The sequence below is a fragment of the Apiospora phragmitis genome (assembly GCF_038363925.1).
Source record: "Apiospora phragmitis strain CBS 135458 chromosome Unknown utg000010l:1.0-9815664.0:1.0-9183399.0, whole genome shotgun sequence".
Lineage (NCBI taxonomy): Eukaryota > Fungi > Ascomycota > Sordariomycetes > Amphisphaeriales > Apiosporaceae > Apiospora > Apiospora phragmitis.
Window position 1 is genome coordinate 7,778,520 of NW_027117409.1, and position 25,617 is coordinate 7,804,136.

Below are 25,617 nucleotides of genomic sequence, written 5' to 3' on the forward strand. Positions count from 1 at the left end.
GGAGAATCGCAAGTCGGCAAAGGCTGTCCTGGACATCTTCGGACTAGACTCAGTTCAAAGTGGAGATGATTTGGATAGTTAGTGCTAAGCTTAGATTGAGCTTTGAATCTGGAGCAGACGGCAGTCTTTGGACTAGCTAGTCAAGCGCACCGTGCTGCTCAACGGTCCCTAAACTTACTGCTTACCTCCAGGAACGCCGTCAAACCTGATTCTATTATGTAACCCGAGGGGACTCTTCAGGGTCAAGCCAATTGGGTTTAGTATTGACATGCAAGCATACATACTTAATCAATAGTGCCCGAGCTTAGAGATCTCGCTCAGTAGCTGTCTCCATCGTGAAATGGACAAGACCCAGCTGTGAGCTGAGGTATTCATATTCATACGGCTTCAAACATCGTCAACCTAACACGGCGGAGGACGGAAAAGAAACGGCCGGAAAACAAGACGCCATCTATCGGAATTATTCGACGAGATTCGCACTTACGCACCCTCAAGCCACCAACCGTCTTACCAATTGGCCGGCTAAGTTTCCGCACATGGAAGTATTGTATGGCTTTGGAGGGGCCAGAGCAAACGAACCCCTCACCACACACACACACACACACACACACCCAGCATCCCTACCACCCAGCTCGGTGGACCCGTCAACCCGAGCCTGAACCTGTCTGAACCTGCCATCCTCATATTCGTCCTCGACCCCGTTAGCAGCAGGCTGCAGAAGCAGACAGCTATTTCTTCCTACTCTTCGGGCTGAGGAAAAAGCCACACGCCCCGGCTGCTTAACGTGCCCGCCCCATGCCGAGCATGCTTTGCCGCTTGTCATTGGGTCGATTGTGATTGCAAGTTGCATGCCTCCAGTCACTAATCGAGGTCAGTAGAAGGAAGGCATTGTGGTAGCATTGGGATAGCGTATCCGCGTGTGCGGAATGAGAGAGAGAGAAAGAGGAGCGCGGGATCCATCTTTGGTACCGCCATAATATGCCCGCCAACATTTTCGAAAAAAAGTAATCGTCAATAATCCCGTCCACAGCACCAACCGCGGGGGGCAGGAGGTACTTGTTGTTGCAAGCTGAATAATCATGGTCAGTCACGATCCTCGTCGGAAGCACTTATTTCACCTTGCGCTCTGTTTAATCCCCTTACTGCACAGCAAGCTGGCAGCAAGTTGCAGCCAAGCCGTCTGTCTGTGGCGCTGTTGTTACTGTTGACATTGGTTGCTATTACTACTGCCTACAACACTACTTATTGCTCCCTGCGATCGATCGTACCCTAAGCAGTCTCCCCCCACACGGAAGCAGGAGCAGCAGGAGCAGCAGGAGCAGCTCAGCAGCAATACCGTCGGTTTCCAGGCACAGATTTTCTGCTTCTCTCGCTAAAGTGCTTTGCTTTTATATATTCCCGGCGCGGGTCTGGCATGACCCACGCCATGGCCGCATCTTTCTCATCATCATCTTCCAGATCCTATGCCTCGTCGTCGTCTTTCAGTGTCCCGCCCGCCTACACGCCAAACTCCAACCTAGCAAGCTCCGTTGGCTCCGACTGGACTCCAAACTCGGCAGTATCTGCCTTGACCGACGAGTTGTCTTCGCCGCCGGGTCAGTTGCGGCCTCTGGACCTGGGTCCGCCTGGGTACCAAGCAACTATGTAATAACCATTACTCTCACCTTTCGTATGTTGCCCAGGGGTCTGCAATGCGGTACTAATCTCTTGGCATCCTCCTAGTGTCTTATTCGAGGGGTTACCTGAGGAAAAGACAGTTTACCTGGGTCCCTGGGAAGTGGTCGGAAGTGAGCATCGCCGGGTAGTATGGCGATGTAGCTATCAGCTAGAGCTGCTTGAACACTTTTGTATGGCAGCCCGAATATGCACACATCCCTCCCCCCTTCCGCGAGAAGCCTCTTCTAAAGCAACCCAACTCTAGTACCCTCCCCACACCCCGCCGACACCTTCCCGCACACCCTCCACTCGCGACACCGGCAGTTCTCAGACCCGTGCCTGCTTGAACAATACGTCACATTTCGAGAAGTGCATCGAGTGCGATACACGGCCGAGGATGGCATTGTAGTCTTCGACCAGCCCATGGACGTGAAATACGAATTCACCACAATCGAATCAGCAATACATTTCCAAGGCGACCTCCGGCGGAAGGACCTCATAGACTGTTTCGACATTGATGTGGTCTGGTCCGATACGCAGGGCAGGACCGACACATTTGGCAACGTCCGCGGCATTGGGACGGTGCAGCGGTTGAAGCTGTGGAGTGACCGACAGAATTCGGCGCACTCCATCTCGATCTTCGCGAACCGGTCAGATCAAAGGTTCCGAGAGTATCCGGTAGATTTTTTCGAAGGGGAAGTTAGGGGCCGTGACGACCGGCGCCGCATGCTACGTTTGAATGTGCGCGGGCGCCGGGGCGGCGCGACTGATTCGAGGCGGAACCCCTTGGCGGCCTTCCGGCGTCATTCTGACCATGGCCACTCATCGTCTTCAGTCCCCCGCGGCGGGCCGTTGGACATACGCTACCTGGGGATACAATTCACCCGCCCCGAAGGTAAGTTTGGAGAAAACCAATGTTGAGCTTTGGAAGGTTCCTAACGAAGAAGCCCAGACTATAGGCGATTCCTTGACACGTGGGTAGTAGCGCACAGCTCGGACAGTGAATTCCGAGGAATTGCATATCCCCAGGATGCATTTGAACTACCTTCGCCCGAGATACCAGCTGATACCCCCTACGAATTACCACCGCCTAGTAGATTTCATCAGACAATGTCCCTCCCATCGGTGCCTGAACCCGAAGACGATGATCCAACTCCATGAGATTTGGGGCGGCATTGGTAATCTGACGACCTGACGCAATCACCGACAACATGGCTGTCGAATGCAAGTGTTTCGGTTTTCTGGCATGATGAAGCCGGGAACCGAGGTGCATCGCAAAGCCATAGTAAGATTGGAAGTGATCGCTTCTTGATTCTCCCTCGGATTGCGCCATGCCAAGTCGCTTGTGTCATAATAACCCGGTAGCTTCAGCTATGACAACAGCAAGCGCCATTTTCCGGCACTGCGAAACTCATGTCATCTTGTTGTGCACATGGAGAGAAGCAGGCATATAAGTGTGCGCTAACGATGCGACCGGGTAAAGAAAGCAATGATTTGCCCGGCAGCGCTTTGAGAAGTTGGGCAATCCTTCCAACGAACTGTCCACATGGCATGCACGATGGGGTGCATCTGGGCTGGGTGCCAGTGTGCTGATTGCTGTGCAACGAATGGCGGTTTGCGGCCAAGCCCGTCGGAGCGAGAGTCGGGAACCGTCATGCAGCAACTGACAGCTCCCTTCCCACATTAGCATTAGTGGGGGAGCTGGGGTTGAGTTGGGGGTGTTATTAACCCCGTGGGCAGCTTTCTTCGTTTTCCTCTTGGTCGGGACAAGACACACGAGTCAAATCAGTCAGTCAGTCCTACCTACTGTAGCTCTCTGCCGCAGTCAACCCCACGGTTAACCCCTTTATTGAACCTTTGGATGAAAGAAAAGGGGGAGAGGTATAAAAAAGAGAAAAAGCAAATACGACCAGTCACCCCTGTCTGCTACCTAAACCTCACCCACGATGAAGGTCATTCTGTCCATCAACGCGGGGTCAAGCTCCGTCAAGATTTCGGTGTATACAGCCAAACGAGGCCAGCCCCCTCCTCAGCTGGCGTTCGCCGAAGCACAAATCAACGGGCTCACAGCACCACCGGCTCAGCTCAGATATATCAGAGGGGGTCAGACTGTGCTCAAGGACCAGCCGGTGGACCACAAGGTCAACAATCAGGATGATGCCTTCAAGCTTCTCCTTAAGACATTCATTGATGACCCGGAATTGCCCCAGATTTCGAGCAAGGACGACATCGAGATTGCCTGTCACAGAGTAGTCCATGGCGGTGATTATACAACGGCCAGACTTATCAATCTACACACCTACATCCATCTCGAGGATCTGACTGATCTGGCCCCACTGCACAACGTCAAGGCACTTCAGATTGTCAAGTCCTGCCTCGCAGAACTTCCCGACGCTGCAAATGTAGCCTACTTTGACTCGCAGTTTCATGCAACCATACCCAAGCATATCCACACCTACCCTATCAACCCCGAGATTGCTCGAAACAACCAGCTGAGGAAGTATGGATTCCACGGAATTAGCTACCAGTTCATCACGAATGCTGTCGCCCAATTCCTGGACAAGAACACTCGGGACCTGAACATCATAGCACTCCATCTGGGCAGTGGTGCTAGTGCCTGCGCCATCAAGGCCGGGGCAAGCTGGGACAACTCGATGGGCTTAACCCCATTGGCTGGACTGCCAGGCGCGACTCGCAGTGGCAGCGTCGACCCAAGGTGAGCCTCCCAACGAAAACGATATGATATATGCCCTGGGCGGCTCTTGGTGCTCCTTGTTAGCTGACTCATCATCCATAAAGTCTTGTCTTTCATTACGCGAGTGACGTGGGCAAGCTCTCGCCATCGTCGACAAAAGAATTGCACATCTCGCGAGCCGAAGAGATCTTGAATCAAGAAAGCGGCTGGAAGGCCATGACGGGCACGACCAACTTTGGCGCCATCGCTAGTTCGGACGAGCCGCGATGCAAATTGGCCTTCGACATGATGGTGGACCGCATCAGCGCCTACGTGGGTAGCTATTACGTCTCACTGGGCGGCGCGGTCGACGCCTTGGTTTTTGCGGGAGGCATCGGGGAGAAGAGCGACAAGCTGCGCCGCTGCGTGGTGGAGCAGGTCAACTGTCTCGGCTTCGACATCGACGAGGAGCGCAATGCGAAACCTATCCAAGAAACGGTCCAGGACGTGGGCAAGGAGGGCGCGAAGCATCGGACGCTCGTCTGTCTTACCGACGAGCAGTGGGAGATGGCGCGTGGGTGCGCCGAGAACCCCGACTTGTGGAAGTCATAGAGAGTCACGGGTTATAATAGACAGGGGTGTTGTTTGATGAGCGAGATGGCATGCCGGAATAGACGTACTTCGCAGTTAATGAATAACGAGACGATGAAACAAACACCGCTGGCCTAGCCCAGCACTGGGGACGGGGATCTGGGGGAGGGAAGGATCGCCGAGAGTTGGTAGATATCTGAGAATATGTGTATACTGGCACGCTCCGATGAACTGAGCCGAGGCTTCTTCTCTATCACCACCTACATACGCCCTATGTGACAGGGGAGAAAATCCCCCGAGGGCACACGATACGATACGCTCCCTCTCATCTCAAAGACATACAAGAAGCAGGCATCATCCGATTAACATAAGCAAGCCATATGATGGATGGGGCCTCGATGACAGCGAGTAGCAACTATTCACGAGCCGCGCTCTGGTGTTGGTGGTGTTGAAAGCCAATGTCCCTCCACCTCTCTCCACCGATGACTATCGAAGGTTAAAGATGCCTAATAAGCTGTTTTGGGGCGCTACGACTGCGGGAGACGTCCGTCGGTGGATGGCAGGCTGTATAGGTGGAGCGGGAGGGAGGGGGAGCGGACGGGGGCCCAGCCAAGACCTGCATATAAGCGGCGGCGCTGCAAACGCAAAGCACAAGAAGAGGAAGATAGAAGGTGAAAGAGGCAGCATCAACAGTATGAAGTAGGCTGATGGAGGGTCTAGAACCAAAATGTCGGCAGGTGGTGTGGGACAGGTAGTATTATTTGGTTGGGACTTGGGAACTATGCAGGGCTAGTCCAAGGTGGCCCGGAGTGGATTCTCTCTCTTGTTCCCTCGGGCGACCAGACCGAAAGGATGTTAGCCGGAATCCATCCACGGCTGTCAAATGCAAAAAGTGACGTCAAAGTGCGTCGACTTTCTTCTTGGTCTTCACTTTTATCCCCAGGGGCAGAAGAGGGTCCTCCTGCATTGCATGTCCCCCATCCGACTATCAGGGGTACTGTAATGGTTTTGGCCCTCCTCTCCTCATTTTCCAAGGAAGTAAGAACACGCGATTGTAGGGGACTCCTTGGTGTGGGGAAGGGGAAGAGGAGGAAAAGGGAACGAGGAGGGTGGGAACAACTTCTTACTAACGGACGACGCCGACACCACAAACAACTTCACCAACGTATGATACGAGTACCGACAGTGTGGTATTGTCCGTCTGTGTCTGTCGTCGTCTTCCCGGCTCGCCCCCCTTCCCTCTCCGGGGCCCTCCCCCCCGTTTTATGTAGTGTCTCCTCCCCTTCCAAGAAACGACAACAGACAGACACGGAGATTGGGAACCTGGAAGAGTGCAAACTTTAACTTGGCGAACGACACGCCGATCAGGGACCTTCACCTTCGCCTCGTTGGCGGGCACTCCGCAGATCGTCGATCTGCTCGACCCTCTCACTCTGAAGCCCCAGCCCCCATTTCCCCCAACTCCTTCTTGGTAGAGTTCTACCTATGTATCCTCTTTCCCAGTCCTTGAGAAGTTTACGCCTCACATCGTGAGAAATTCTACAGTTCATCACAGCAGCAGGTGTCGAGGTACTATATACCTGCTTCTCCTTCTTTTTCTTTTCCCTCTGTTGATACTGAAGTCACATAACCAAGTAAAACCAACAATGCGCGGGCGAAAGCAGGAAAGGCAGTCATGCGTATGGACCAAAGTGATTTACAGAATTTTCGTGTTAGTTTCGCTATATAACCTTCATCTAGGCTCTATTCCGATTTCCCCAAAAATAGCTTTGTTAAAGACAGAAAAGAGAAGCTTGGGTAATTCTTCTATTTGCTAGTGTGTCGATCATGCTGACGCGAAGCGGTGGACAAGCGGCGCTATCTACTATAGATCTGATGGATGCCCCGTCGACGTAGATGTATGTATGTAGATCAATAAAAACAATGTCTGAAAATGCCATGGGAGCGATTCGTCATCACCATCTTAGGATCATGGATCGTCAGTCACAAAGAAGATGGCATAGTGGAAACACAAGTGTTATGGTGGTTAAATATCATCGCTTTGATTTTCGTGTGCCATCCGCCCTGATATTTCCAGAGTAGACGAGTGGTATCTAAATAAACCAAAAATAAACATGCATATCCAAGCAGGACACCATGCTTGTGATACCATCTTTTAGAGTAGTATCGTCAATGTACAGAGATGCTTTTCCCCAAGCGCCATAGGCCGCTTGGTTCGGCCTGCGCGCCGCTTTTCTCCTTCTTTTGCGAGGCGTGCGGTGTCAATGCAAAAACAGATCCCATGTGCTCGGGGGGCTCAAGCCCCGTAGATTGCTCGTTGCCACGTTCCCATGATCTTTGTCGCAAATGCCATTCAATAAAGCAAAAAACTCCAGTGCGCCTTCCCGTATGCTTGGCCCCTGGGTATATAGTTGAAAACGTAACAAAAAGAAAACCACAACGCCTTAACTAATGATCGCCGAACCCAAAACCGTGAGTGCTCTCTTTCCTAATAGGAGATACGAGAGGCTGTCATTAGATCTACCCCGGGTACATGCGCCGCGTCATGACGTGACCGGTTCATTATATCTCGAGGGTGAGTTGTACAGAGGCTCGTGTGTTGTACAGAGGCTCTTCTCGAGCTTCAGATCATCACGCTTCAAGAACCGCCTTCTTGGCAAGCTATGGCTGCCAGTGCGTCGAGGCCGCTGCTTGTCCTTGCGGCACCCGGGCGGCCCATCAGGGGCAGGTTCAAGGCCCTCATATCCCAAGTGGTGTTGGGCGATGGAAGCCGAGCCATATCCGTCACCATTCCATACTGATCCACATCCCACATGGGAGTGTCGCCGCACACCGGCGACCGGCTGCTTTGTGAGGCCGTGGATCGAGAGGAGATGGAGCCGCGTTTGGATGAGGAGCTTAGGGAGCTTTTGGAGGCGGATTTGGACGAGGTCGACGATCTCGACTTGTCCTTGAAGTGTGTCTCCAGATGCTGTTTCATGTTATCGGCACGAGTGAACTTCTTGTGGCAGCCAGGGTAAGTGCAATGCACCGCCTTCTCGGCAGTGTGGATCTTCGAGTGCCGAGAAGCATGACCGGAGGTAGTGAAGGTTTTCTCGCAGCCATGGCTGTCGCGGTACCTGCACGGGTAGCGCTTTGCAGGTCGGTCTTGCACGGCCGAGCCTGCCGAGCTGTCATCTTCCACATAGGAATTGGAACGGCTGGTGTCAAGGTAGGCTGGGCGCTTGGTGGGAGGCATCTCAGAAGCATAGTCATCATAGGGACCATGGACTGTGAAGTCGTAGATGGCTGGCGTCATGGGAGAGACGGGATCACAGCTGTTGTTGGAGTCATACGAATTGGATCGTAGGAGCTCTGGAGTAGGGGGAAGTGGTGAAGCGTCTCTTGTGGACTGGTAAGAGCTGGAGGTGTGGTATAGTGACGGGCGAGAGTAAGAATCGTCATTCAGAAGAGAGACCTTGCGGCCTGTTGCGTCTCTAGCCTGCATTGTGGTTGTGTGCGACCCGGCGAGAGGAGAGAGTAAGAGATATTATAGATTATGAGGAATGTGGTGGGTAATTAGATGTTCCCACGTTAACCCTTATCCCTGCAATAGATAGCTCGGTACGATGGCCTCAAATGAAGAAAGAGCTTCCAAACAGGTCGGAAATTGCCTTGGCTGTCCTCGGGAAGAAGTCGATGTCAAGAAGCAATTGATGGGACCGAAGTTCCTATTGGAGGCGATGAGGTGACGAAATTTGTATGTAAATGTGTGTATGTGTGGGAGAGAGTGACACGGCGAGGTCAGGTCAGCTGGAGATGCACAAGGCAATTGTATGGCGGATGAATCTGTAAGAGGCGGTTGAATAGTAGTCCTCACGATGAACGGCACGGTTGAGGGGTGATAAAAATATATAAGTAGGAGGAGAGGTAGGCCGAGGTAGCTGGAGGCGAGTAAACAACGAGATGAACTTCTGAGGTGCAGTAGGAAGAATGTGCGAATGGGTGTGCTTAAAAAGAAACATGGGAAACGCATGAATCCCATCAAGTTTTCGCTTACCTACCTTTTGGAGCCTTTTGGGAGCTGCTGCGTGTACAAGCCCGTCCCGGACCTTGGACGCCGTCCTGGGCAGCAGAGCAGGTACCTAACCTTGCCAACTTAAACATCCATGTTCTCCTCCTTCGAACCGTGGCCGATCCACCCTCGTGGTCCCAGGACAGAAGACAGACAGACAGACAGACAGGGAAAGCAGAAGAAGAAGGAAAAATGTGTGGACAGGGGTCTGTGTCTGTGGAAGCAGGGGTCGAGCAGTAGGAGTAGGAGGGTACGGTCCGGTCTGTAGGTACATGGATGGCGGGGCAATCGCGAATCAATGTATCTCGTCAAGTACCGGTCAAGTACCCTACCGTGGGCTGAGCAGGGATCCTCATGACCCTCTTCTCGAAAGAAAGTCAGGGAGGGGACCCTTGCATTCTCAGGTAACTTATGTCGTGATTTTTTTTAAGGTTGCTCTTTAGCAGTTCATTGGCGCATTCCCACCGACATGGTTTCGAACGGAGGAGGACCACGCACACGGAAGAGATTCATTCATTAGGGGAGACGGAGATACATCGTGAAATAACCAGAAACCTGCTTTGCGCTTGGCTTGTCGGTGCCGGCCTCTATGGCAACAGGTCACCCATTTGTACGGGCATCAAAGAGCCAGCAGACGGTATGGTATGTCCGGTGTGTGGCAGCGACAGCACTCTTTACACCAAGGTTTGGGTACCGTCTATCTCTGTTGCTCTCAACGGTTTCAAAATTCATGCTTATTACGTACAGTAAAATATCAGATAGATTTCTGTACATCCGAGATTTGGGGCCCTTCATCAGTCTCAGACCCTAATCATGATGTGCATGGTAATTATACCCAGCTGTAACTCATCTACTACAGATCTCATCCATGACACAAAAACAAATATGGATATTCAGGGTTGCACATTTGCTCTGTTCTTCAGCCCTTCTTCCTTCTTCAGCCCAGCCCTACCCAACCGAGATAGGTAGGACAGGGCGGTCGATCGGTTGGTTCCCAGCCAAAATCCCCCCAATCTGCCAGCAGTACGTTTCCAGAAGATGTGTACTCCGTACTGGTAGACCCTTCATTGCCCCCTTGTCGCCAAAGGGGATCGAAAAGCAAGGCCACATTGACTTGATAGCCATCTGGCTGCTACCCTACGCGTGAGTCGTGCTACACGCTGCTGTCAGTGGTCGGCTTGTTAGCAGCCGCAGCATCAAGAGTAGCGCAGAGCGGCCGCTCATCATTGCCTAATTGCGTCATGGCGTGCAGGAACAAATGTTCCGAGGCCTATATGCAATCATCCCAAGGAGTCCAAGAGTCCCTCCCATGTGGTGCCACATACTAACCGTGAACCCCCAATATCTTCATCCATGCTTCAGATTATTGTGTTTCTGTGTGCGCGTGCCCATTGAGCTCCAGGCTCGTTCCCACAAGGGTAAAACGAGCATCAGCAGGCATGGAGATTGCAATGGTATGCTATATCCGCCAATCCGGAGTGACGTAGGTGGCAGCCAGGGGATGCCGGCTCCGAAGGAATCCAGATACTGCAGATATGGATTGGTATTGAGGTAGCACTTGGTCGCAATAGTCGTATGTAACTCTAGCCCCGCTCAGAAAGGTACTGTAGCCTCCGTTTGCATGTTTTTTTTCCCGTTCTCAATTTGCGAAGACAGTGTAGGTAGCCAATCATCTTACATGTCACCGTTTCCTCAAATACTTTTCGCTCAGTAGACTTGATGCCGTATCCGACGAGGGTTTCAACTACTCTCGTCCGCAGCCCCAATCTCTTTCCGGCCCGATGTTATACTTCGCAGCAGTTCCTCACAATACGAGAGAGAATGTGCCATGTCAAACCTCATCAGAACAGCGAAGACCCAATTCTTGAATAGATCGGTAGATCGATCATGCGTGCGGACGTTGGGCAAGCCATAAACGGGAGCTCCAGGGCTCGGAAAAGGACTGGCTATCCTGGGCAAATCATAGGATGCGCCGTTGCGGTGTACCATCCAGGCGGTACAATAAATAATGCTGGGGACAAAGTCACGACGCGGCGCTGGCTTGGCTGTAAGACAGATAGCCTAGCCCAATGCGTACTGACGAAGAGGGATCGATCGGGGTAGGTACATGGCGTGAACTTGGCTGTTGGGCGCAACAGGTCTGCTAGTCTGCAAGAGACTGCATGGCATTCTTGGAATTCCATCACACCACCTGTTGCACCCTTCATCGAGATAGGCCGACAATCGCTGCCCATCGTGGCATGGTGGCCTACCCTGATTTGCGGCGCCTTGGGACGTCTCGAGACACCTCATTCGCCTGTGTCTGCTTTCTTGTTTTTTTTCCTTAAATATCTACACATCCTGTGAAGATCCTGGGGAGTGATGCCCAGATGAGCTCTAACCGGGATACTTGGTGAATAGCACGTCTGCACTACTCCTTTCTTGGTTGATGACTTGACTTGCCGTGGTGGGTGCGCGGGGGATGTTCTCCTTTTGATATCCACGCTCTATTAGTCGTGCATGGCTTCCTCACCCTGCCTGGGCTTGTGCCTGAGCTAAAAGAGGTGCGGCGTCAATGGCGACGACGGGCCCTTCGGTACTGCCTGATGCAGCGTGGACCATCGTGGGAAGCGCGAGGTACCCAGCTGGGGTGGATGATGTCATAGTTTTCACGTTGCCGCCATCTGGGGCGGATCTGGCCGGCGGTCGGTCGCAAAGACAGTGGCAGCTGGTGGGCTTGTATACTCGCCGTACTTAAAATGAAGAAAGACCCTGCGTTAAGGGAAGAGGGCGTGGATACGGCAAAGACACTGAAAAAGGGAAGTGGGAGGCATGTCTGCCCAGGTAGCGCGGGTGCTGCGGCGGTTTCGGTCGACATCTACCATGGAGATCGAGAAGAGCGCCCGTCATCGACGTTTTCAACGTTGACCCGGCCCCCGCGCAGGGTTCTACGGCTAGACATCCTTGGCGCTGTGGCACCTTTTCTGGCCTTGTGGCGCACTGGGCAGCGACAGGCGCCGGGATTGAGTGAAGGTACAGAAGGGGCAGGGGAGGGTACGAGATAGGGCACGAGCCAAGTACATTTCACATCTCCTGCCTTTTCACGTCAAACCCCACCCGCAAAAGCCCTTGAGTGGTGGTCCCATCGACCAAGAAGAAACTCTCTGTACATTATGAGACAGTTCCCCAGCGGCAGGGATTCTGTCCTCAAGTTTGGCGTCTGCGACTTATGTGCTGATGAGATAACTATGAAGACATGGTGGGACTTGATTGGCTTTATCCGATGGAGCCGGCATACTGATTACACATCGTCAACACACCATTGATCTGCTCGAAGGGTTCAAACACACGAGAACTTCAGGGTCCTGCTCGTCTCGACTAGCGGCACCATACATTCACTTCCGTACAGCACAAGTGTGCGAGTGTGGCAGCCGGGGGCTGAGCAGAACCGAATCGCGATGTCGCTCCATGCTTGTGGCCTGTGTATTTAATGAAACCTGTCACCACTACTAACCGTCCCCCCTCATCTGCCTTCTCACTGCTCATGATCGCGATGGTTATGCGACTGGCAGCCTCCAATCGACGATAATAAAGCCATTATCGGAGTAGGCGAAGGGTTTGATGAAGATCATTAGTGAATAGGGAGAGCTGGGCCAGTGCTGACAGAAAAAGCTCCGCCGTGAGTGAACAAGAACAGGTTTTTCCTCATTTCATCCCTAACAACTAACAATTTCTGTTTGGAGTTGAGCTGGTCAAGAATCGACGATTCCTTCATAATCGACGATGCGATCAGACCGATCATTCAGGGTTCGCCCACTACTTTATTCCATTGGTGCCGTACAGGGTGTCCGCCAAGCCGAGAGCCCCTAATGTTGCCCCGTTATCCCTGCCGTTTGGGCCAGGTACTCTGGCTGTTACTATAAAAGTACCTGGCCTAGAGCCCTAAGGTATAGGTAGCGACTGTTTCGACGCCCATACTCCACCATTCTACGACTCGGGACCACTTCCCGGTACATGTAACATCTGTCTTTTGAAAAGCTCGCGAGAGAAGACGATGCTAGCCGGGACCGAGCCAAAGTGTAAATTGTTGCAGTCCTATCACCACCACAGCTGAGGCTGCTAGAGCGGTCACGATAAGACCCTATTAAACATACATGTAGGCTAGCTGGCCGAGTAACAGAACACAATTGACTTCAGACCTCAGCCCCTTTCAGCCTAGCAAGCCCAATTGCTTTTTTCATAATCAAACCCTTCCACTGCGCGCATTGTCGTGATAGCAGTTCATTTGTAGAGAAAGCCTCCATTGCGACCCGGGCAATGGCAGCATGGACAGCGGCCTTTCCCAAGTGAATAAAAAACTGCTGGCAGGCCCGCCAACAGCACACATGTTTTATGTACGGCATCGTATTGACTGACGTTACTGAGGAAGCTTTGGCCTCTGATGATGGGATGCGCTGTCGATCTGACGATGGACCAAGACTGACGATGCGGCCCGGATACTCGGTTCAAACGGAGCAACAGCGAACGGAATATGGTTTGAGCTGCTACAGTATTTCCACAGGGCCACAGCAAATATCTCTTAGGCGGAGCTGGTGCCGGAGTACAGCCAAAAATTGATACAAGGAGTACGCGGCCCTCGTCCATTACCCCACAAGCTAACATCGTTTTTCCATCAATTCCATCAACTGTGGGAAAAGCATCGAGATCTAAGTTCGGTACGCACAGCGATGTACCTCGAGTTGCTGACTGCGCCGCTATGTCACTCATCACGTGCAGTCAAGCATTCAGTCAGTCACTCCAGCAGCGGCATGGTCTGCGAGTCTGTGACCCAGCAGTGGGTAGACTTTTGGCTTGCAATAATTGTAACCGCGGGTAGCCTTTCTATTGTTGCTATCCTGACGTTTGGCTTGATGGAAACCTCTTCCCTCTTGTTACTCATTCCCAAACTCCCCAAACGAACGCGAGAGCACCAAAGTTTCGCATCAGCTTGGGTCCATCATGGCTTTCTCTCTGTGCAGCATGCAATTTCGACCAAATGCGATACATAACAGCAAAAAGCAGATGAAAGTCTGCCCCTACTAGCTAGGTTTTGTTTTTTCCCCCTCCCGTCTTTTAGATTTCCGGCCACGCTCTTGGAACACAAGACTACCTCTTACAGTAGGTAGCTATCGAGGGCCAAGGATACAGTCATGAGGCTCGCCAGAATCACCAGTCCCGGAACCGTTCTGATCAGAACTTAGGAGCCCGTCCAAACTCAATTCTCCTCAACGCACACTTGTCTAAATAGTCTGTCAACTCGGGTAACAAACAAGGCAGCTGAACTGGCTAGGTTGGTATTACTCCCGGCTGGTCCTCCTCTTCCTACTAGAAGACGCCGATCATATTCCCGACATCGCTATTATCTCATGATCAATCTATCGAGGGGAAATGTTCAACTTGAACCGAGAATGAGGGGTCGGGTTTCTTGCTCCTTGGGGGGCCAATGGCCCCTCTTGAACATATTCCCAGTCGTTGGGAACAACTGAAAAGTTTCGAGCTTGCGAGTCTCAGTTCAGGCAATTACTTATTAGTCGAGGCAAGACAAGTTATGTTTTACTGGGCGCTCCTTGTACCCCAAGTATGGCCCAAGTATGGCCCGAGTACCTACCTGTCGTCGTTCCGAGGCTCTCCTTTATTACTGGGGGCTTTCCCATGAATACGAAGAATATGGTTTCCCCAGGTGCGGGTGCGGAGGCCCCGCGCACCGAAAGTTCAAAGCAGCACCAGGCCCCATGTCAGGACTCAGGACGGCCTTCTTTTACGAAATGGTGCCGGGGGTGATGACAAACCCTTGATACGTTGGACGGCTTTTCATGGGACCATGGGCCGATAATGAGGGGAATGGTTCGACACGACTGTCCGTCAACATGATGTGTGTGGGTGTTGGCCACTGCTGTTCCGTTTGCTGCCTGTCGGTCGGGTTGGCAGTGTTGCATGTGCATGCCCGCTAGCGTGTGGTTTGTAGCATCCCCCGGCAGATGGGATTCTCAGCAATTCGCCATTTTCTCAGCATGTCCCTTTCTGAGAAATCACCATCACGTTAGAGTGACACGAGACGCGCCGAACTGGACGGGCAACGACAATACCGTATGATGGTTGCACAAAGCTCATCCGTTAACGTTCGTCGATCAGCAACTCGTTCGCATGGATCGCCAGAGCTTCCTTGGCATAACTCGGCTCGTATGCTTGCTTACAGAGATAGCCGAACTCCCACGAGGCGTCGCATTCTCATGTGGCGTTATATATCTCGGCCTATTTACGCATCTAGGCACTGGGCTCTGCATGTACACTTGTACACAAAGCAATTTGCGGCTGATGCTCCGGATCATCCGCGATATTCCCTCATAGTGAGTTATCTAAGGCAAGCCTAGCAGTTTGCTCCAACTTGAAAGACCCTGAATGTTTTTTTCGGGGTCCTTTCAGTGCGGGAGCCAATGAACAGTCGAAGCTATGCAGGTATCCCGGGCTGTGTGTGACATTGCTGTGGATATCGTTGAGGTCCAGGCCTGAGGTAAGGCAATTCATGTCGGGTCAGGGTCATCTTTCATACACGAACGGGCAAAAAAAGGAACGAGAAAGCTACATATCACTCCTCCAAGCAGTACTTACCCATTACGCCATTTGAATCTCATGTTTTACTCGCACGTTGTGAAGGACCTTTAAGCAGATGTTTGACGCAAAGCATAGGCAGGTAGTAGGTATGGATGGATGTATGGGATGGGATGTACCTGCATGCGCCTACCACCTCTGCCTACGAAGAAGGGACTTGGGGTGTGTGCATATTATCTCGAGTCATGCGAGCCTCCTGTCTTATTCTGACATGAGGGTTTGACCTGAACCGAGAAGACTTTACTGTCTTGACCCAAGGATGCTGCAAAAAACTGCAAAGAAAAAGCTTGATCAACCTTTTAAATACGAAACCTTGGAATGTATGCGTGCATGCAGAATAGGCAGAGGATGCAAAGATGAAGATCGTCACTATTAAATAAAACACTCACTTGTCCACACACATTGCATTTAATTTACGCAGGTCCCCTACAGCCAGCGCCATACACACACACATACACATACATATACATTCAATCATACTTAACTTCAGGTCTTACTGGTAAATGACTCCTGAGTTTGGGGGAAAGAACCCTTTCGACATACAACGCAGAGGTGGAGGAGATGTTCCGGCCAGGCGATCCTACTTTTGCCCTTCTTGTCACAGTCAGTGCACCATGTCTCAACAGAAATTCAGCTTGGCGACAGGATACATCGCCCGTCGAGAGGCCATTGGTAGAATATAATGATATTGTTGCAGCTCTGGGGATAGTTGCCTGTCCGTCTCCTCATTCCCATCATACATGCATACTATACTGTAGAAACTATCCACCTTCTCCCTCGCAACATTAAAGTCATGGCATGTTTCTTTGGACCAAGAAGCTTACTAGCGCCAACCTCAATCTGCAGGGTGGTACGGCCAGCCATGCGGGCGCGACCAAAGTGCACACACGAGAAACCCTGAAAATTCGACCTACTTCGAAGGTACCGGCGGGGGCGCCATAGCTTTCGCAGCACCCGTGTCGACCTTTTTGCTGGGAGGCTGGCCTGGCACCTTGAAGGTCCCATTGTTATTGTTGTTGCTGCCGGAGCCGCTGACCTGCGTGAAGGTACCGCCCTTGAAGTAACGATCCTCGTCGGCCTGTCTCTTGCGCTTGAGCTCCGCTTGAACCTTGGGGTCCACGAGCTCGAGACCCTGAACGGGTGTGAAGGCGAGCGAGGATGCAGTCCCTGCAGCACCAGTAGCACCCCCTCCTCCAATGGTCGAGCCCACCCCCCGAAGTCCGAATGCCCTTGCCACGCAGGTCGATAGTTGAGCCGCCCTGGCCAAACCCGCGCAAAGACGAGGCCGCGCCGCCGACAGGAGTCGCCCCTCCCCAGCCCTTGTGCTTCTGCGTGAGCTTGGCGCGCGTTCGATTATCGATCTGGATGCCGCGTATCCGTCCATCGTTGGACGCACCTATCATGCCCATGCCAGCTGTAGATTCGCCAGTGCCGTAGCCGACTTCCTTCTCCTCCTTGCCAAATACCATCCGGTTTTGGGCTTTCCGCAAATCGGTCATGGCTGTGGCTTCCTTGGCCTTTCTTGCCCGTCGACCACCCCGCTTCCGCGACGGCTTGTCGTCCGGAGCTGGCAGCGCTCTTTGTCCTTTATTCGGAGGCGGCGCGGTCAACTTGTCTAACCGGGACAATACTTGGTTGTGTAGCTCATCACCGTAATCGCCATGAGGGTATGTATGACCAGTGTCGGCGCGAGCAGCTAGAACAAGCTTGGCGGTTACGGCCTTCATTGCCTTCGTCTTCAAATCGTTCGGCACGCCCCGGATGATAGGTGATTGGTATACGAAACCCTGCTGCCGAACGCCAATGTTCGTGGCAAAGGCAGAGTTTGACTGCTTCTTCGAGCCCCATGCGGCAATATTACAGGCCGGGGTCCTGGCCAGGTTTGTCAAACCACCAGCTGTGTTGATTAGTTGGGCTGCCGTCAATGAAGACCCAAGCAACCTCGTCAGGTTGGGAGCGAATACGTTCATTCGGGATTGGACATATTCGGTGAGTGTCTTCTTCGCCCTGTCCATGGAGACGACCATGAGACATGCGCGAATGATACGATCGAGCTCTTCCTGGCTGACTTCCTGGCCTGTTGTCGTGGTGGCCTCGACGGTGACAATCATCAACGTCGGGCCGTCCAGTACTGACTTGAGTGACTCGCCCAAGACGTTGCTAGTTGACTCCTGCAAGCGTTTGATGCTATCCGAGTCCATAGGTCCATTGCCGAGGATTGCGACCACCTTTGCGTAGTCGACGGGGTTTTGGACCAGAGTCTCGAGTTCTTGAAAGCGCGCCGAGTAGTGATCCCGAATAAACTTGTGAACCTTCATTATCTCCCCGTCGAGTTGTGTAGACAGCGTGTTCGATTCGGTCAGGACCTTGTACTCGGGGTTGTCCTCGATGTTGCCAATGTTGATGATGTGCGAATCGAGAGGTTGTGACTGAAAGCGGGCGATGTCCTTGAGAAGAGGTTCTAATCGGTCCATAACCGTCGAGACCTTGCGCACATCCTTGACATTGCCGAGCTGCATCTTTTCGATCTTGGCTTTGGCCTCGTCCTCGTCTTCCAGGGGATCGATGCCGCCCATTTTCTCATCTTGGTCGTCGGGGACTTCCTCGTCGCCATCCAGCACCATATCGCCATCGTCGTCGTGGTCTTTGTTGTCGTCATCGTCGTCTCCCTTGACAGCTGGGCCGTCGCCTTCCAAGCCTAGATCATTCTGCTCTTCGCCATTCTCGGAGCCCGACTCCTCGAAGTCCTGGAGGAGCTCGTCTGCTAAGGTTGACATTTTGCACTGACGGATGAGATTCGCGTTGATCAAACAGTGATGATCTCGGGCAACTCACTTTTGCGCCCTTTGTCTCTCGGTTTCCGAGGTTGAAATTGGTCGACGGCAATCTGAAAGCGCGTGGGGGTTGTAGCTGGCCGGCGCAGAGTCTTGGGGACTATTGGGTTCGTTTATCCGTATATGCTGGTGTATTGCAATGCCGTAAGTGTGTCGCTGGGTGGCGAGGAATAAGAGAGAGCGGTGAAAAGAAGTATAACAGCAGTTGCAATGCTGCGATAATGAACAAAATAAAGTACAGTAGAGTAACCTTTGATTGATAGCGGTTCCGTCTCCATAGCAGTTCGGTTCAGTTGCGCGCAGGCACTCAGGCGTTCGTCTCCACTAATAAGTCTTATGTCATCCTTTTTGAGAGCGCTCATTGGGCAAGTCGGCTCTTGTCAACAACCTTTATTTTCTGGAAGGCAATAGCGCGAGACAGACTGGTAACTGACTGACAGCCTCTATCATACCAATCCACCTCCAATACCTTAGGTACCTTCCTTTGCTGCTGCATCACCGCCAGATCTCAGTGGCCCTCCTGGGACCGAGTTGTCGTCCCGAGCTGCGACTAACCTCGACTCATCATCAAATACCACTACGATTTTCGCGTTGCATCGACGAGCTCGCCCACTATGGAGTCTTCACGCGGCCCCCGAGGGTCAAGAACAAGGGCGCCGCGCCTATCCAGATCTCGGCCGAGCAACTGCTTCGCGAAGCTCAGGATCGCCAGGACACACAGGTGAAGGCGCCTACCCAGCGCTTTGAAGATCTGGAGAGCTGCACGAATTCCAGGGTCGGAAACGCAAGGAATTCGAGGACTATGTTCGCCGCAACAGGGTTAATATGAACAACTGGATGCGGTATGCGCAATGGGAACTCGAACAAAAGGAATACCGTCGAGCCCGGTCCATCTTCGAGCGAGCCCTCGATGTCGATTCCACGTCGGTCGTGCTATGGATTCGCTACATCGAATCCGAGATGAAGAGCCGCAACATCAACCACGCCCGCAACCTCCTGGACCGCTCCGTTTCCATCTTGCCTCGGGTCGATAAGCTCTGGTACAAATATGTATACATGGAGGAGATGCTTGGGAACATTCCTGGCACGCGACAGGTTTTCGAGCGATGGATGGAATGGCGCCCGATGAGGCTGCTTGGAGCGCCTACATCAAGTTGGAGAAGCGTTACGGCGAGTTCCAGCGAGCGCGCGACATCTTCACACGCTTCACCTTCGTCCACCCCGAGCCGCGTAACTGGATCAAGTGGGCAAAGTTTGAAGAAGAGGTTGGAACAAGTGATCTGGTCAGGCAGGTATACAGCGACGCCATCGAGGCGTTAGGGGATGAGTTCACGGACGAGAAGATTTTCGTTTCCTGGGCGCGGTTCGAGGCAAAGCTCAAGGAGTACGAGCGCGCGAGAGCCATCTACAAGCATGCCCTCGACCGCCTACCGCGGTCCAAATCCATGCTCTTACACAAAGCTTACACGACTTTCGAAAAGCAATATGGCGACCAAGAAGGAGTCGAAGATGTTGTTCTTTCGAAACGACGAAGGCATTACGAAGACCAGATCAACCAGAACTCCAAGAACTACGACATATGGTTCGATTATGCTCGCTTGGAGGAGGCAGGCGGCGATGCGAATCGGGTGCGAGATGTCTACGAGCGAGCAGTAGCCCAGATCCCCCCGACACACGAGAGAAACGCCACTGGCGGCGATATATCTATTTATGGATTTTCTACGCGATATGGGAGGAGATGGAGGCCAAGGATATTGGGCGGGCGCGGCAGATCTACGATCTCTGCCTTGACCTTATACCGCATAAGAAGTTCACCTTTGCCAAGATTTGGCTCATGAAGGCACACTTCGAAATTCGTCAGGGCGAGCTCACGGTCGCGCGTAAGACTCTCGGGCGGTCCATTGGCATGTGCCCAAAGGACAAGTTGTTCAAGGGCTATGTCGAGCTGGAGATGAAGCTCTACGAGTTTGTCCGCTGTCGTACACTATACGAAAAGCACATTGAGTGGAACCCTTCCAACTCTCAAGCTTGGATCAACTTTGCCAAGCTCGAGCAGAGTCTCGACGACTTGGAGCGGGCAAGAGCCATCTACGAACTAGCCACCAGCCAAGAGACACTCGACATGCCGGAGTTGGTGTGGAAGGCCTACATTGACTTTGAGGAGGGCGAGGGCGAGTTTGAACGGACTCGCGACCTGTACGAGAGGCTGCTCGAGAAGACGGAACACGTCAAGGTATGGATCAGCTACGCACACTTCGAACTCAACGTCCCCGACGCCAACGACAACGCGGCGAACGGAAACGCGGAGGCGGAAGAGGAGGAGCCCAAGACCGAGGCCGCCAAGGCGCGGGCCAGGAGCGTGTTTGAGCGTGCCCACAAGAGCATGAAGGAGAAGGATCTCAAGGAGGAGAGGGTCTCCCTCCTCAACTCGTGGCTCGCCTTCGAGCGTGTCCACGGCGCCGACGAGGAGATCGAGAAGGTGCAGAAGCAGATGCCGCGCAGGGTCAAGAAGATGCACAGGCTCGAGGACGACACGTACGAGGAACGCATCGACTACGTGTTCCCGGCCGACGACGAAGACAAGCAGGATCTGTCCAACATGTTGGCCATGGCGGCCGCCTGGAAGCAGGGTGGAGGTAATGTGTAGGTGTAATAGGGAAATAAGAGTGTATTGTCTGTCACGCGGTCGCATCTACCAGACGGGCTCTGCGTGCATCTATTAAGAAGCCAAATTGTAGGATGCCTTGGAAGCGAAGAAAATGAGGCAAGTTCAATACTTGATCTAATACATATACTGGACACGCCCGGCCTAGACGACTGAGAACAAAGCTTTGATACCGCAGGCAGTGCACAATCTGCTGCACTACACTTTTGGCTCGCAAGTGCATATGATATGTGGAATTACAACAGAGAAGACAGAGAATTCCGGTCTATCCAAGTGGGGTATCTATCCAACATTGAATAAGCGGTATTTCTAACAAGCGAAAACAACATGGCCTGGTGGCGAAATGGTATCGCGTCAGATTTCGGTTCACCGATCTCCTTCACTCTGAAGATTGCGGGTTCGAATCCCGTCTGGGTCGCTCTTTTTTGCTTCTCTTTCGCCTATCTTTCCATTGATTTTTCATTATTATTTGGTTCAGGATATTAGCTTATCAATGTACTCCCACAAGCCAATAGTTGCTGGCTACAGCTTAGAGATGCTATAAGCCCTCCATCGTAACCTTTGTTCCTCACAAGAAGACATCTTCCACCCAGCGTGCTATGCTGCTCTTCGATAGCCCTACTTGTAATTAGGCCTGCTGCCGCTCCAGTCGATACGATGCGTCTGCAGCTCTTCAAACATTGATATCTGTGACCAGGGTAATGGGAGTGCCACTTGGGGATGGCGAGCGCACGCTCACATCCCTACGGCGTCTAGAGCGTTCTCTGCCTCTTCCATTTGCGTCTGAAGAAGTTCGAAGTTCGCGATTGCCATCTGAATATCGCCTGTCATTTGTGATATGTTACTAATGATTCTGCTTGCAGATGTTCAGCTGAGCAAGGTCGCGAGGCTTTGCTTCCTTGTATTTTATGCCTTTTCCCTTGACCATTGTTTTCCAACGCTTTGGGATGATTCGGCCGTCTGGATCGAGGATCCAAAAACGCTAATCCAGTCGCCTTCATGCTGTCTATCCAGGAAGTAGCCCTATGCACGAATCCGGAGACTCCTTGGCGGCAACTTCGCGTAGATGCTTGTTGGACTTCTGATGCTTGTCCAGGTGTGCTTTGGAGTTGAAGACTGTGTCGCATGTTCCACAGTAGAATATTTTCGAGGCCTTAGTGTCCTAACAGAACTTCCGTAGTCTCAGAGCCTATTCGGAGGGGTCTCGACTTTCCCACTCGCAATGACTCTCAAATTGTCTCTGTGCTTCTCGAGAGCTGTCTTGGATGCCAGGGCAAGGTTGCAATCTTGACACTTGTGCTTTCCGCAATCTTTGGCGCGGACCCGGACGCTATGGGCAATCTGACGGACTTTGGGTGTGCGTAAGAGGCTCAGCGGGAGGCGGGTTGATCTCTCCTTCGGCGAGGAAATGGACTCTTTCGAGATGGTTCCTGGTCTTCATGTCTTTTTTCATAGCATGCTTCGAGTCCATAAAGAGTTTACAGTCGCTGCATTAGTAACGTGTAACCCTGGGTTCTTTACTATAAGCACCTTTTGCTTATTCTTTTCTCAAAGGATTTCAAACGAAGTGAGGAAACGATAAGGATTTTTCTCGTAAAAACCTTTATCGTTATAAACTTAGAATTTAATAAATCGTACGGTTATTTAAATAAAATGTCGCTATTAGCCATGTCCTTTCTATAAAGAGAATTGGGAGCTTCTCCGTGTATGCTTCTCATGGCTTCTACATCATGTGACAGTGCCCCGATCGCCAAGCGGTTATTCTCTCCCATCATGCTACTCGACTGGCCAGTGTTTATACCAGCATTTGTTGTCCTGGTAAGCGACTCTCAGGGATTATTCCGTCCTATTCCAGCCGTTATTCCTCGTTATCCCAGTGTCTCGGGTGGATGTATTCACCGTTTATTCGAGGAGTTGCCTTTCTTCCCCCCTGAGACATCCCGTTTATTCCAAAGAGAGTAATACTAACGCCGAGAGTCGGTAGGTACCTTGGCCAACGGCTAACTCTGTCAGGTCGATTGTCTCGGAAAGGTTCAGGTAGTATTTCTCGAGATTCCGGGAGTCGGGGTCGTGGTTCATGATCATGCGGGCCTTGTCGTTGCCGATCTGTCGAGCTATATCTGTCGCAGATCGACGCCTGATGGAAGTGTAATTGATAGACTCTGGGTAGCCAAGTCTCTGCCCTTGTTCATAAATATCCGCTGAGAGCGGTTACTGTGGCAGGCTCTTCGCTGAAGCCAAGCCCTGGGGCTGAGATGCCCGGACCACAGGTTCTTCTAAAGCATTTTCCTTGGATCTATTGGTTAAAATTCTCGGGTCAGCTACGTATTCGGCATTCCAGTCGATGACTGGGAAGCATGCGGTACTCGCCGAGTGACTACCAGGGTGGTATAGGGGGGCCAGCCAGAATTCCGCCGCCAGTCAGGGATCGGCGGGCTAGGGTTCAGTGGGCTATTTAACCATGCGCATTGGGAACTTACCAGTATCTCGTATTGCTGGCCGTTTATCAACTCGTCGAGGCTGGCAATGCCCACGAGTATCTTGCGTCTCAGCGCGATTACCAACAGCCGGTGAGGTATCGAAAAGATCAACGCATGAGCTGCTGCAAGGGACTTGATCTTGCATGTGATTTCCGACAAAGGAGCATCTTTCTTTAGGGCAGACTCTGGATCTTTCCGGTTGGACTTCAAGGACCGAAACTTTACCCTGGCGTCGACCATGCACTTTGACTCACCACGGGAGATCTTGTGTGGTCGGGACCTAGTACTGAGATAAGTTGAGTACACAATAATAGCTCTTATTCAGTTTTTCTTGGTGCATCTGGTACGGTGCCAGACTTGGTTTACATGGTGATGAGAGTGGATGACGGTTTGAGACCACGGGGGTCGGGAGTTCGAAACCAGGGGATAGCGTACCAAAATATGAGTCGGATTGATCAATTTTGAGAGCGTATTGGAGGGTGAATCGGATTGATCGGACTGGGAAGCTCTCGTGCTCTGCCTCGAGGGGTAGTGAGGATGGCCGTGTGTGGCCGGGATCTAGTACTGAGATAAGTTGAGTACACAATAACAGCTCTTACTCAGTGTTTCTTGGTGCATTTGGCACGGTACCAGACTTGATTTACAATCTGGATATATCCCCAGACAAGATAAAGCTTGTCGGCTAGCTTTTCACGATCCGCTCACCCGATACTTCCTGGTCGTACACAGCAAGTACGCATCAAGAGCCAGGCTAGCTGGTGTGCCTCGGCAATTTTGATACGCGAGGTGGTCAACAGATCATGGTCGATCAGCTGCCGTAGCTCATTCAATCCAACCTCTGAACAGGCCAGGATATTACCCCCGCGTATCGGGCCATACTTCTGTGCGGCAAATCGCATGGCTCCAGTGAGCTTGTTGAAGAGCGTGGCCCTTAGGAGCTCTGGTTATATCATACTTGTCGTGGAAATGATTGATCCAGTATGGCCGCGAGACGGTACGTGGTCAGGGTGCCATATGTCAACCGGCCAGACTTGTCTTTCCCACGACCAGCCTGGGCAATGAAGATCAGGAAAACCCGGAGCTGGCTATACAGCTTCTGGTGATCGGATGGAAACATCAGAAGATCACGCTTCTTCTCGGCCACTGCGTCATCGGTCTGAGGCCGAGGCGGCAAGATACCCTGCAGTCGTAGGAAATCTTCGTATAGGCGAAACGCCCGGTTCTCTGTCTTCTGCGTCTGCGTGCTGTGCCATCGAAAACCTGCAGCATCTAGGTCATCCTGCTAGAGCTCACTCATCGGGTTGAAAACAACCTCATCACCCGTTCAGTCCGACCTCTGAGCGGGCCAGGATACTGCCCCCGCGTAGTAGCCCATACTTCTGCGCGGCAAAGTCTGGGTCGTCGGCCCAGTGCTCTGAATGTCAAAGTGAAGTTATTCAAACAAGCGCCAGTAAACGGCGAGGAAAACTATGACTTGAACGATTTTTTTGCGCCATGGAGGGAAAACTCGCCGTACGTAATCGTAGGTAAGGTACGGCATGGGGAGTGTTCGAAAACTGTGTGAAATACGGGTTTGATAAATGCATGAAGGAAAATAATGGGGGGAAAAGGAATTGGGACAGTCTTCCCTCTGTTCAGCTGTCCCTGTTCAGGCCAAGAACGGGTCGTTCTCATTCTCGAGCTGGTCACTCCCCGCTCACATTAATAACACATCCGAGAGCCAGGAGCTTGATATATACATACACAACCTGGCCTTCCACATGTCGAAAGCAAACATAATTTAGGGGTGCTAATCGTTTAACTAGGCCGGTGTGAAGGGCGGTTTGAGCTCTGATGGCATCAACCCCCCTCCCCCCAATGGTATCAGCGGTAACGGCTTTGTATACATTGGAGGTCTGCAGCCCTGAGACCAAGTAGGAAGCCTGAATCGAATGTACTTTCCCATCATCAAGGAGACCATGTAGGCTGTACAGTCCCCGCCGAATCCTTCATATTAACTTTCTATGTTCTTTAAATTCTCAAATCTTAGATAAATT

General features: G+C 52.1%; 6 protein-coding genes across 6 annotated transcripts; 3 read left to right on the top strand and 3 right to left on the bottom strand.

Annotated features, from left to right (window-relative positions):
• Positions 1-1,426: 1,426 nt before the first annotated feature.
• Positions 1,427-2,817, top strand: PG994_012138 (uncharacterized protein; the record flags this gene model as incomplete). The annotated part of the gene is made up of 4 exons (XM_066863547.1): positions 1,427-1,644; positions 1,723-1,787; positions 1,922-2,551; positions 2,609-2,817. The coding sequence occupies 4 exons, from the start codon at positions 1,427-1,429 to the stop codon at positions 2,815-2,817; spliced, it is 1,122 nt and encodes a 373-aa protein (XP_066712657.1).
• A 785-nt stretch (positions 2,818-3,602) lies between these two features.
• On the top strand, positions 3,603-4,942 carry PG994_012139 (uncharacterized protein; the record flags this gene model as incomplete). Its single annotated transcript, XM_066863548.1, has 2 exons — positions 3,603-4,372; positions 4,456-4,942. The coding sequence occupies 2 exons, from the start codon at positions 3,603-3,605 to the stop codon at positions 4,940-4,942; spliced, it is 1,257 nt and encodes a 418-aa protein (XP_066712658.1).
• A 2,617-nt stretch (positions 4,943-7,559) lies between these two features.
• PG994_012140 (uncharacterized protein) lies at positions 7,560-8,408 on the bottom strand (the record flags this gene model as incomplete). The annotated part of the gene is made up of 1 exon (XM_066863549.1): positions 7,560-8,408. One exon carries the CDS (start codon positions 8,406-8,408, stop codon positions 7,560-7,562), a length of 849 nt encoding a protein of 282 aa, XP_066712659.1.
• An 8,104-nt stretch (positions 8,409-16,512) lies between these two features.
• Positions 16,513-18,379, bottom strand: PG994_012141 (U4/U6 small nuclear ribonucleoprotein; the record flags this gene model as incomplete). The annotated part of the gene is made up of 2 exons (XM_066863550.1): positions 16,513-16,769; positions 16,813-18,379. The coding sequence occupies 2 exons, from the start codon at positions 18,377-18,379 to the stop codon at positions 16,513-16,515; spliced, it is 1,824 nt and encodes a 607-aa protein (XP_066712660.1).
• Positions 18,380-18,575: 196 nt separating this feature from the next.
• On the top strand, positions 18,576-21,083 carry PG994_012142 (Pre-mRNA-splicing factor CLF1; the record flags this gene model as incomplete). The annotated part of the gene is made up of 5 exons (XM_066863551.1): positions 18,576-18,580; positions 18,911-19,157; positions 19,211-19,531; positions 19,591-20,088; positions 20,172-21,083. 5 exons carry the CDS (start codon positions 18,576-18,578, stop codon positions 21,081-21,083), a joined length of 1,983 nt encoding a protein of 660 aa, XP_066712661.1.
• A 2,439-nt stretch (positions 21,084-23,522) lies between these two features.
• On the bottom strand, positions 23,523-25,343 carry PG994_012143 (uncharacterized protein; the record flags this gene model as incomplete). Its single annotated transcript, XM_066863552.1, has 5 exons — positions 23,523-23,537; positions 23,582-23,861; positions 24,287-24,492; positions 24,537-24,841; positions 25,325-25,343. 5 exons carry the CDS (start codon positions 25,341-25,343, stop codon positions 23,523-23,525), a joined length of 825 nt encoding a protein of 274 aa, XP_066712662.1.
• Between the last annotated feature and the right edge of the window lie 274 nt (positions 25,344-25,617).